Source organism: Eubalaena glacialis, chromosome 10 (genome assembly GCF_028564815.1).
Source record: "Eubalaena glacialis isolate mEubGla1 chromosome 10, mEubGla1.1.hap2.+ XY, whole genome shotgun sequence".
In the NCBI taxonomy this organism is placed as follows: domain Eukaryota; kingdom Metazoa; phylum Chordata; class Mammalia; order Artiodactyla; family Balaenidae; genus Eubalaena; species Eubalaena glacialis.
The window spans coordinates 80,188,968-80,201,428 of record NC_083725.1 but is presented as its reverse complement, the minus strand read 5'-3'; the positions used below and the strand labels follow the sequence as shown (position 1 = coordinate 80,201,428).

Below are 12,461 nucleotides of genomic sequence, written 5' to 3'. Positions count from 1 at the left end.
TAACCCAGGGAACTGTGTTTTAAATAAATAGGATCTATATTTCCTGGAGGATCTCAGTGGCACAGGGAGAAACTGGAAAAACAGAGAGAAATGAATCCAAGTTCTAGAGGTTTCAGCTGTTGGGACTCTCTGTTCTTTCTCCAGACACTGGTGTGTGTGCCTTCCCCTGTGGATTTTTCACCCATATGAACCCACAGAGGGTTAGAGTGTGGACTGCACCCCTGCACTACCCAGTCATTTATCCTCCCACCTGACAGTACAAAGGGCAGTCACCTTCTTCCTAGAATCATTTCGCTGCTCAGATCCAAAAGTTCCTGCGACGCCCACCAAAGATTTTGAAGCCCATCTTGGTGGGCAACAAGTTGCTCTTCACCATGCTCCCAGATCTGCTCAGCAAGCCTGCCAGCCGATGGGTCATGCAGGTTGCAGTGTTGCAGGCTCTCTTCTGGGCAGTGATGCTGATTTGCAGGATGGAGAAAAAGAAAAGGCCTGTTAGTGAGAGCTTGAGTGCAGGTGCTGCCCCACAGGATCATCATGGAAAATTACTGCTCTCAGAGGCACCAATAAACCTTAAGTATTTCTGCTAGAAACGGTCATCACAGCAGAAAATCATAGGCCATTAGGGAAAATGCCAAAATCACTCCCCATACACATTTCCAGGGGTGTCAGAAAACCCAAAGGTGGCTCTGGGATATGCCTTCCTGGGCATGAAGGAGGGAGCGGATGCCCTGTGCTGGGTGGGGCAGGGAGCCTCACCTGGAGCCCTTTGTCTTCTGCTCCTTCTCCAGCTCACGGGCCCTCATCTGCTCATAGTCATTCACCATTGCAGCCAGTAGGAGGCGCAATTCCTCCTCATTGAGTGTAGCAGGATCAAAACGACTATCAAAAGCCAACCTAGGGAGGGGAAGCAAGCCCAATACAGGCTTTGAGCCCCTGACTACCCCCTCCCCAGGATAAGCAGCCAGGTTTCCTGGTTTCTGCAACTTCCCCTGAGGATTTGGCTGCCCCAACTCTCAATGGACAGGGCATGAGGCCAGTGTCCATCCAAAAATGCTGCTTCACCAGGATTTAGGCTCTGGTGTGACCTAAAAGAAATGGTTTGCTCCAAGTGGATCATATAGGCTTGTGAAAGCTGATGGTTAGATTTTCAGGAATTTTATGAGCTTAGTGTTAAATACAGCCATTATTAAAAATTAAATGATAATGATAGTTTGAATCTGAAAATCATTTCACTTTAATGTAATTTGAGTGAGGGTGAGAAATTAGATGTATAGGTAACATCAGATTTAATAACAAATTTATTGGCAAAGTAGTTAGCAGATAGGATGCAATCTATTTCTCAAATTGTGGTTAAATTAGTAAATAGGTTTGCTAAAGATACAAATATTTGGTAAAAAGCAATGTTATATGAAATTTACAATAACGAGTACTATATATCTTATGTATGTTTGTACACTGTGTGCTACACATCTTTGTCTCATAAACAGTTTATGATAAGCTTATATACACGTTTACATTCATACATTACCACCCACCCCCCCCCCCCCCCGCCCCACAGCCCCACCAAGAGCCAGATTCAGCACAGCACAACTGAGAACATAGAATTTTATGATCCAGGGACAGAGGCAGGTGGGAGCGCTCCTGGCAGGGCTGTCTCACCTGAATGGCGCTGAGTGGAGCATGCCTGCCTGGTACAAGACCAGGATGCTGAGGACCAGGAAGGGGGGGAACTTCCAGAAGCCCATGACGACTCTCTGCAAGGGAAGAATAACATCAGCACTTGGAGCAATAACAAATTCCATGAGCCCACAGACCCAGGCTCTGCTCCTGCCTCTGCCCCTAACTCCCTGGCGTCCTGGCTTCAGGCTGGACATCTCACTCCGCTTCACCATCATTTCCTCCTCAGCCAGGTGGACTGCTGGAAGATCCAGTAAGGCTGCAGCATGCTTGGTTTAGCAAAGAAACCTAGTGGGACAACTGGGTGAGGAGGTCTTGGTCCATAGCCCCCGCCCCATCACTCCACTCACTCTCACATACAACCTGTTGGTCAGGACTCCTGGAGGACAGAGTCCAAGTACCTGTCACCACAGCTTTTCCCACTGTGCAACCCAGAGCTGTCCTCCTGGTGCCGGGCTTTTGCACATACATGGAGGGGGGAGGGGATTACCGAGGACAAATTTCTGCGGTTGGAATCCCTGAGAAACTGAAGAACCACATTCTACTGCTCAGCTGCTCCACACTTCGGTAAAGAGTACCCTGCAAGAATCAAGCTGGAAGAGTCTCAAATTGGGACCCAGGACTTAAACTGGGAAAAAAGTTCCCAGAACCCGCAACGGGGGCTTGCGTTTAATGGCTGCCTGCCCCTCAGTCACTGCACCTATTTGCCACCCGCTTGCGCTGGCCCAGGTTCCGAAGCATTTCCCGCGGTCCGCTGGGCACAAGACGTGATCCGTGAGAGCACCATCGGCACAAAACTATTCCTGCGTCCAGATCTGCTTGCAGTGCCAGGGGAGCTCCAGCATCGCAAACTGACCTAAGCACGTGTGCTGCGGGAAAGGAAACTGGAGCCCGCCTCAGCGCGGGGAGAGTGAAGCAGGGAGTGCGTGAACTGAGACCATCCAGTGTTACCTGTGGAAGGAGCCTGGGATGCATTGCAGAGTAATGCAGGTTGTGTGAAATGACCTAGACAGAAGTGGACATAGCATTTTGAGACTGGAAGAGATCAGCTAAGAAAAAGTAATGGAGAGAGAGAAGGAAGAGAGGGGAGAGAGAGAAAAACAGAATCCCAGCTAAGCAGGAATCTCCGGGCTTACCTGGCAGCAGGAACCAGGTGGCTTGGAGCAGAGGAGGGAGCAGTGGCAGTAGCTTTGGCTTCAGGCGATGGCACTGTGGCAGAAGTGGCAGTGACACTCGAGCTGGGCAGTGCGTCTGATGCCTCCCAACACCAGCAGCTGCTCTTATTCCTGCTGCTCTGGGTCTGGGGTGGTCCAGGAGCTCTGGGCAACCAATGAGGGGAAGGATCTGAGCCCCAGAAGGATTGTGTCATCACTTGCGTCCAGAACCTGGAGCATCCAGAAGGACCACCCCACTTGTATTTGCATTGAGGTCATTGATGGCGGGGGCGGGAGGGGGACGTGGGGGGGGTTGGTGAGGACCAACGAAAAACACACGAAAAGTGAGTAGGAATTTGAGGACACTTTGACGTCATGGTTAACTTCAGCTGTTCGGTTTCTCGGGTTTTGAACACGCACGTGTCCCACTCCATCCCCAGCTGTGCGATCTTGTCGGGCAGAGTCCAGCATTACAAGGAACCCTGTCTCCCCTAGGTCTGACCGCAGACCTCCGTGGAAGTGCAGCTTCGAGGGTTAATGCACAGTAGAGTTGATGATTCTGTGCCCAAGGAGGGGGTCTGATTCAGGCAGCTGGAATCACGCACAGGAGGGCAGGGCTTGTGGGTATCAGACACAGGGGATCAAGAACTTTGTCACACTGGAACTCTGTTGCAGCTGTGCCTTTTCCAGGTGGAAACATCGTGGGCTAGTAACTTCTAGTGCCTCAGTATACTTATCTTTGAAATGGGGATCATATTCTCATCTTGAAGGAATGTTATCATTAGTAAGTATGTACCTGTTATCTGCCCAGGTGGGGATCTAGAAGTGCTTACCAGGGAAGTTCATAGGGGATTCCGTGGGATCGCAACCCATCTTCCCAATCAGCACCCTGTGCAGCTGCCTGGAGTCATGCTGGTTGGTCCATCATGTGGGTTAAGGAGGGGCTGGATGCCCTGCTGGGCCTGAGCAGGGAAGTGCAAGGCTAAAAGCTTCCAAGCGGACCTCTAGCCCCACGCCTCCTCCCCCGCCATTCATCACCTAAAGTTGAGCCTCCTTCTCGAACCATTTGCCCAGCTGCCCCTTGCTTCCGGCTGCTGTTTGCCAAGATGTTCCAGTGACCTGTGATGCCAGCCCTGCACCCACGTCTACTGCAATTCAGTCCTCTGCTAGAAAGCCCGCCAAGCTTGATGGTGCTAAAGAGTCCAGCGGAGTGCAATCCTCGCTCTCACTTCAGTCATACTCTTACGCACACACAAACTCAGTACGTTCTCCAGACATGTGCCCACTCCCAAAGCACAGGCACTCACAAAATGACACTGGCGCTCAGGGGCATCCAGGTGATGCTCACAGTACCGCCCTAAGTATGCTCAGAGCGGCATGGTTAGGACCTGCATCCACGAAACCTGCACCGACCCTCAGTAAGTGTGCTCTGTAAAGCCCGATTACCCAGCACCTCGACCCGCCTACACCCTGCCCAGCACGTTTCTGGATCTCTCTGTCGGAGCTCCTGCTCTAAGCCTTCCAAGAAGGTCTGAGGTGCTGACTTGCTGTCCTCAGCAGACAGAATGCAGAAAACGAAGCTTCTCACTGTCCGCAGTATCGCTGGGTCTGAGCACATAGCGCAAGATCCAAGCAGCCTGTAGAGACCCTCCAGCGCGGCAAGCACTGCGGCGGCATCGCGGGGCGGTGGAATAAAACACGGATCCCAGGTAGCTGGTTTTCTCAGGCGGAACCGAAACTAGCCGAAACGAGCCACGAGTGACCCGAGCCACAGGTCCACGCCCCAGACGTCAGTGTCAAGAAGCTTCAGTGTTTTGTTCGACACGGCGGCTGCCTCGCGGCACATCTCTTCTCCTTGCAGGTTGGTGGTCTCCGGGCTCAGGACACCTAACTTCCAAGATGCCCTTATTCCAATTTTCTGCTTCTTAACCGCAGCGGTGGCACTGATGCAAGCGAATAAAACCTTGGGGCAGGGGAACTGGATATCTGAAACTGGCTCTCCTCAGGCAGGGCGGTGGGGGATCCGGGGAATGGAATAACCGGTTGGAAGCGCGCAAGTGCGCTTGGGCGCAGAGCCGGGAAAGGCAAGATGTGCAAGGGAAGGAGTTCAGGATGGCGGATCGCGGGTTCAGTGCACCTTGGAGTCTCAAGGCAGAAATCGGGGGCTGAGACCCAGACCGGGGTTAGGGAACTCAGCAGCAAGACGAAATTGGCGAACGCGGCAAAGCAGATACTGTGCGGCATGTAAATTGGGCTCTGCCACTTAAGACTGTTGTAGGCGAGGCTTTAAAACTCAGGTGCAAAACACTTTTGCCGACATGACTTCCAAGACCTGAGGTTTCTGACGTATCAGTCTTCTGAAATCATTTGTAAGTACGTGTGCCGGGGAATTGCCTTTTCCTATTGAGAGAACCATTGCTTTCACCAGTGCAATGGTGATGACAAAATGGTTAAGAAAGGACTACTTTAGAAGCCGAATTTGTAACCATGTCACTTTGTGGGCTCAGAACTCTACCCCTGGCTGCCACGTGTGCCTTCAACCTTCAAAGCCTACATTCATTCCCCCTTCTGAAATCTTTGGTGGCTACAAAGGGCTAGCGGTGTGAGGCAGGATACAGGGTCTGTACCCAGAGGGTGCTAACGTAGCCTCCAGCAATTTCAGCTTTTCTTGAAAAGTCAGTCTCTCAAGATAGGGAGGGACAGACATGAACTCAAGTGCTCTGAATTTCTGAGTCCTGGTGCTGAGCTGGGGGCAAGGTAAAAAAAAAATCTTTGGCACTTAGCAGCATGTGTTGCACACCAGGTGGCACTCACCCAATGTTTGTTAAATAATGGAAAATAATTTACTCTGGCAGATTTACCAGCCAGTCTCACCGCTATTATAGGACTCTAATCTAATCCCAACCAGCAGAGAATCCGGACCTAGCTAGGTAGCGCAGCTTTTCAATTGGATTTCGAAATTGTGAGCTCAAACATTTGAGACACTCCTGTCATTTTATTTGACATGCAGAGTTGGTTTCCCCATGGAAGTTTCCAGGAACAAGACAGGGAAAGGAAGGTTAACCCTAGGGTTCTTTCAGAAGTCTAGAGTCTCCTAGTATGAGATACAAAACCATTCTCCTCTGAGCCCGTCCCTGATTTGCCAAGTGAACTCAAAGTTTAGACCTTAACATGTGCACCTTGCTTATGTTGCATCCAGCCCTACCTGAGACTTCTTTTAACTGAAGCACTTAACAGAAATTGAGCTTGAGAAATTCGCCAAGGAAAATACTGATTTAAAAATAGTTACCTGATTATTTGGCACTTGATTGTACAGTCTTATTTCATTACCTTTTTTTTTAAAAAATAAATTTATTTATTTATTGTTGGTTGCATTGGGTCTTCGTTGCTGCACGTGGGCTTTCTCTAGTTGTGGCGAGTGGGGCTACTCTTCCTTGCCGTGCGCGGGCTTCTAATTGCAGTGGCTTCTGTTGTTGCGGAGCACGGGCTCTAGGCATACGGACTTCAGTATTTGTTGTACGCGGGCTCAGTAGTTGTGGCTCGTGGGCTCTAGAGTGCAGGCTCAGTAGTGTGGCGCATGGTCTTAGTTGCTCCATGGCGTGTGGGATCTTCCCGGACCAGGGCTCGAACCTGTGTCCCCTGCATTGGCAGGCGTATTCTTAACCACTGTGCCACCAGGGAAGTCCCTCATAACTTTTCAACCTGGAAATCAGGTTTTAAAGTTTAAAATGTTTAAAAGGTGGAAACAATCTAGTTTGGAAAAAACATTTTTTACAACATTCTGATAAACTCTAACTGCAGTGTTTATTTCCACGCTTTTAGCTTAGATTCCTGTGCTTTGTTTCAAAACTTTTTTCAATTGAGATATAGTTGATTTACAATGCTGTGTTCATTTATTCTGTGCAGCAGTGATTCCATTTTATATATATATATATGTGTATATATATATATGTACATATTCTTTTAAATTTTATTTTCCATTACGGTTTATCTCAGGTAATTGAATAATCTATAGGTCCATCCATGTGACTGCAAATGGCATTATTTCATTCTTTTTTTATAGGTGAGTAATTTTCCACTATATATACATCTTTTTTAAAAATTTATTTTAATTGAAGTATAGTTGATTTACAATGTTGTGTTAACTTCTGCTGTACAGCACAGTTATTCAGTTATACATATTAATACATTCTTTGTCATATTCTTTTCCATTATTGGTTTATCACAGGATATTGAATATAGTTCCATGTGCTATACAGTAGGACCTTGTTGTTTATCCATTCTGTATATAATAGTTTGTATCTACTAATCCCAAACTCCCAATCCATCCCATCCCCACCCAACCTCCCCCTTGGCAACCACAAGTCTGTTCTCTTTGTCTGTGAGTCTGTTTCTGTTTCATAGATAGGTTCACTTGTGTCATATTTTAGATTCCACGTATAAGTGATATCATATGGTATTTGTCTTTCTCTTTTTGACTTACTTCACTTAGTATGATAACCTCTAAGTCCATCCATGTTGCTGTGAGTAGCATTATTTCGTTGTTTTTTCAGCTGAGTATCTTGTGCTTTTTTATTGAAAAGTTTTTAGAAGATGATTTATCAGAGTGTGCCAGAAACCCATATCTGGTTGAAATTCTGGGGGTTTTTTCAAAATTTTTCCAGTTTTATTGAAATATAATTAACATACAGCTCTGTTGAAGTGTATGGTGTCCAGCATAATGATTTGACTTACATGTCATGAAATGATTATCACAATAATTTTAGTGAACATCTGTCGCCTCGTATACATTGATTGAGAATTCTGTGAGTTTCCATGCATTTAAAAGTGTTACACCTAAAGGCTTACTCCTTTAATTCTGTACAATTTGTGTATGAAATAGACTGAACAACAACAAAATCACAACAGTAACAACCTCAGCAGCAGTAGCAACAGCAGCTACAATAATTCATTCTCCTCAGACTAGGGAAAGTTCAGAGGCATCCAATTAACTGGAGAATTTCAAATGAAAATTCACTGGACTGGGTTCTGCATGTAAGGAACTTGGAAGTCACCACTTTGTCATAACAAGTAAAAAGCTGAAGAGACTGGAAAAGAAACAACTTGTCGAGGATCCTTAAGAGAGGGAACAGAAAGCAAACCTTTGCCCCCAAGACTGGGGAGACAGGCAGTGGGTGATGGCTTACTGGAGCAGAGATCACAAGGGGAAACCTCAGTGGGAACAAGTGCTGGAGCCAGTGCTGTGGTAGGAAAACCTGAACTGTAACTGAAGAACTGCTGGAGACACAGCGTGGACAACTCTGAGAGTTAAAAACTCCGGGGGCACCCAGTCATAAGGGGTCGCCTACAATTGTGTGAATTTTAAGTCCTGGTGCTCAACAGGTTCTCACAGTACATAGGGGAGAAATATACCCTGGTGGGATCTGCCTCTACCAGCTGCACTTGGTTCTCACAATAGATAACAGAGAAAAATCCCCTTGTGCATCCAGAGAGGGAGGGGAAAAGAACCATTTGGAAATACACCAAATCACCATGTTCCTAAGAAGGCCTGCCCTCAGGAGACACCACTTAACCAGAGCCTAACCTGAAGGCATATTATCATGGCCAACCGACCAGGGGAAGGGAAATCCCCAACTACAGGCAGCTCTAGCCTTCCAACTGCCATTAAGAGCCTAGAACCAGGGACACAACTTCAGTAGATTTTAAGTTAGACAAGGAAGCAGAAAGACATTCATGGCAGAATGAAGGAAGGGATATCGTGTCTGTGGAGTTTTCCTGGCTTGTCATTCTTGGAAAATGAGAGGGCCTAACTTTCCTACAGAGCTGAGTTGACTTGCCCTTGGGGTGCTCCTCCCAACCACACAGGGACCTTCTTTGCGGCAGGTACCAGGAGTGTTTCCTTCCCAAATCCAGAGTCCATTTCTAGGGTGACTTCAGCTGCCAGGGAAAATGCTGAGTGTGGTAAACCAGGGCCAGGCTGGTCACTCTGAGGGGTGGACAGGCTCAGCAGGTAACACCAAGGAATTACTCTGGGTGGGTTCCTCTGAGATGACTAAAATTCTCCCTTGGTTCAGAGCCATCCAGAATGGCTCTCCTCTCCCTGAGTAAGAACAGTGTTCCATGGAGAAGAGGAATAGAAATAGGAACCTTCCCACTGTACGAGAAGTTCCTTACACAGACAGCTCCTTTATGGGCTCTGTTGGTGAAGCATACTGTGCACATGAGGGGACTTCCTCTATAACTGGAGTCTCCTGGGATTGGGAAGAGTAAGGCTTTGGGGTATTAAACAACTGAATTTGGGTCCTGCCTTTGTGACTCACTTATGTCCTTGAGCAGATAACAATCTCTCTGAGCCACAGTTTCTCAACATGTAAAATAGGGAGTAACAATATTTTACGTTAAAATATTTTATGTTAAACACCAGACACATTGCTTGGCATGAAGGAGGTACTTAAGAGTGGTGTCTATTATTATATAACAAAAGCTTATCTGACTGTATCAGCTCAATTAGATAAATTAAGTAAAATCAATACACATTCCTCTGCCTTCTTAAGAGGAAGGCAATCTGTAAGTGTTTCATTCTCAAAATAAAACCAATTGCCTAAGCCACAGCACAATGAATCTGCCTTCCCCAAACCTCGAAGATACCTGCCTGGTCATGTTGCAGGCTCATTGCCCAGCAGGACTAATGACAATTTATATTAAACATCTGGCACGTTGCCTGGCAGGGAGCAGGCACTTAGGAATCATCATTATAACAAAAGCTTACCCCTACCCCTCAAGTGCCAAATCCCATCAGCTTGTTTGAAAAGCTAGTAAAACGCTTTGTATACTCCTCTACTTTCTTAGAAAGAATAAACTGAATATAATTTAAATCCTTTCTTGAGGATCTATTGACACTATCATAAAATTATTACTTAATGTGCTAGCATAAAGACAGTGCTGCTCTCAGGGTTATAAGATGTGTAGGGCCAATAGCCCCAGACTAGATATAATCAAGGTGTCAGTTCTTTTTGACGTCTAATATCTATATAATTTTATGGTTATTCTCTTTCATTTCTTCCCATCAGGTTGTCAACTATCCCTTCTTGCTGGTGTCATTGTGACTGTATTTAGCAACAATCTACCCACGTGCATTTTCATTTGGTGTGCAGTAAAACTAACAACACAGCAAAAAAAACCCAAATACCGAACTAAGTATACTGGTATAGGACAAAGAGCCTATAGGGATTAAGTGAGACCTGGTAAATACTGGTCAAGCAACATAATAAGAGTCTCTGTGGTCATCTGCTCAGTTAATCTGTACTCAAGAGAACAGAAATAAAGCTTGTCAGAATTATATGTAAACACAGAGCAAATAAGTGCTGAGTAAGCATTTAGGAGTGCTTTTCATCCTGTATAGGTCTTTTCACTTTGTATAACTGTAACTCTATACCCATTAAACTATAACTCTCCATTCCTGGCAACCACCATTCTACTTTCTGTCCCTATGACTATGAGTACTTTAAGTACCTCATATAAGTAGAATCATACAGTATTTGCCTTGTTTTATTGACCTCTTTCACCTAACATGAGGTCCTCAAGGTTCATCCCTCTTGTAGCATATGTCAGAATTTCTTTCCTTTTTAAGGCTGAATAATATTCCACTGTATGTATATACATTTTGCTTATCCATTCATCAATTGATGGACACGGGTAGCTTCCATGTTTTAGCTATTGTGAATAGTACTGCTATATATATGAGTGTACAAATATCTCTTTGAGACCTTGTTTTCAATCCTTTTGGGTATATACCCAGAAGTAGAAATGCTGGACCAAATGATAATTCTATTTTTAATTTTTTTTATGAACTGGCCTACTGTTTTCCACAATGACTGTACCTTTTTACATTCAGGCTATACATATACAGTAGCTGTACATTCATTTACATTTACATTGTGCACCAAAAGTGTACAAGGGTTACAATTTCTCCATATTCTTGCCAAAGTTTGTTATAGTCTGTTTTTGTTTTTGTTTTTGGCCACACTGCACGGCTTGTAGGATCTCAATTCCCTGACCAGGGATTGAAACTGGGCCACAGCAGTGAAAACGCTGAATCGTAACCACTAGACCACCAGGGAACTCCCAGTTACTGTCTGATTTTTTAATAGTAGCCATCCTAATTGGTGTTAAGTGGTATCTCCTTATACTTCTGTTTGCATTTCCTTAATGATTAGTGACATTGTACATTTTTTCATGTGCTTATTTGCCACTTCTGTATCTACTTTGGAGAAATGTCTACTCACGTCCTTTGGTCATTATTTTATTATTTATTTATTTATTTATTTATTTATTTGGCTGCACCAGGTCTTAGTTGCGGCACACAGGATCTTTAGTTGTGGTTTGCGGGCTCTAGTTCCCTGACCAGGGATCGAACCCGGGCCTCCTGCATTAGGAGCACAGAGTCTTAAATGCTGGACCACCAGGGAAGTCCCTCCTCTGGCCATTATTAATGTTTGGTTTTTGTTTGTGGATGTTTAGGAATTCTCCATATATTGTGAATAATATTCCCTTATCAGATACATGATTTACAAATATTTTTTCCATTCTGTGGATTGCCAGTTCACCCTGATGATTGTTTCTGTTGATGAAAACAATTTCTAGATTTTCATGAATTCAAATTTGTCCTTTTTTTCTTTTAGTACCTCTGCCTTTTGTATCATATCCAAGAAATAACTGCCAATCTTGCAAAACTTTTGTATTATGTTTTCTTCTAAGAGATAGATCACTTTAGGTCTTACATTTAGGTCTTTGATCCATTTTGAATTAATTTTTTGCACAGGGTTAATTAAAGGCTCCAACTTCATTCTTTTGCCTGTGGACATCCAGTTTTCTCAGCACCGTTTGTTGAAAACACTGTCCTTTCCCCATTGAATGGTCTTCACGTCTTTGTCAAAAATCATTTGGCCATTCATGTACAAAGGTTTATTTCTGGGCTCTACTATTCTAAATGATTGCTCTATATGACTGGCCTTATGCCACTACCACACTGTTTTGATAACTGTAAATTTGTAGGAGGTTTTTTTTTTAAGTGATGTTTTAAGGATTTTTTTTTTTCATTCAGGTATAGTTGACATACAACATTAGCTTAGTTTCTTTCTTTTTTTTTTTGGCACCATGCCACGTGGCATGCGGGATCTTAGTTCCCCGACCAGGGATTGAACGTGTGCCCCCTGCATTGGAAGCGCAGAGTCTTAACCACTAGACCTCCAGGGAAGTCCCAACTTTAGCTTAGTTTCTGGTGTACAAGATAATGATTTTGATATTTGTATATATTGCAAAATGATCACAACAATAAGTCTAATTAACTTTCATCACAATACAACGTTACAAAAAATTGGGGGGTGGGGGATGACAACTTTTAAAATCCACTCCCTTAGCTACTATCAAATATACAATACAATATTATTAACTATAGTCACCATGCTGTATATTACATTCCCATAACTTGTTTATTTCATAAATGAAAGTTTGGACCTTTGACCTCCTTTATCCACTTTGCCCACCCTTCACCTCCCACCTCTGGCAACCACCAATATGTTCTCTGTATCTGTGAGCTGTCTGATTTATTGCACTTAATATTTTCCTTAA

General features: G+C 44.8%; 1 protein-coding gene across 1 annotated transcript; it reads right to left on the bottom strand.

Annotated features, from left to right (window-relative positions):
• Positions 1-298: 298 nt before the first annotated feature.
• Positions 299-1,745, bottom strand: LOC133099420 (calcitonin receptor-stimulating peptide 1-like). Its single transcript, XM_061203072.1, has 3 exons — positions 1,660-1,745; positions 757-894; positions 299-458 (listed from the first exon to the last, which is right to left on the bottom strand). The coding sequence occupies exons 1-3, from the start codon at positions 1,743-1,745 to the stop codon at positions 299-301; spliced, it is 384 nt and encodes a 127-aa protein (XP_061059055.1).
• Between the last annotated feature and the right edge of the window lie 10,716 nt (positions 1,746-12,461).

Excerpts from the sequence above, each read along its gene's own strand:
- LOC133099420 (XM_061203072.1), bottom strand. The coding sequence starts at position 1,745 with ATGGGCTTCTGGAAGTTCCCCCCCTTCCTGGTCCTCAGCATCCTGGTC. Across the intron at positions 895-1,659 it reads CTCCACTCAGCGCCATTCAG|GTTGGCTTTTGATAGTCGTT; the intron begins GTGAGACAGCCC and ends TCCCCTCCCTAG. Across the intron at positions 459-756 it reads CAGAAGACAAAGGGCTCCAG|CATCACTGCCCAGAAGAGAG; the intron begins GTGAGGCTCCCT and ends CCTGCAAATCAG.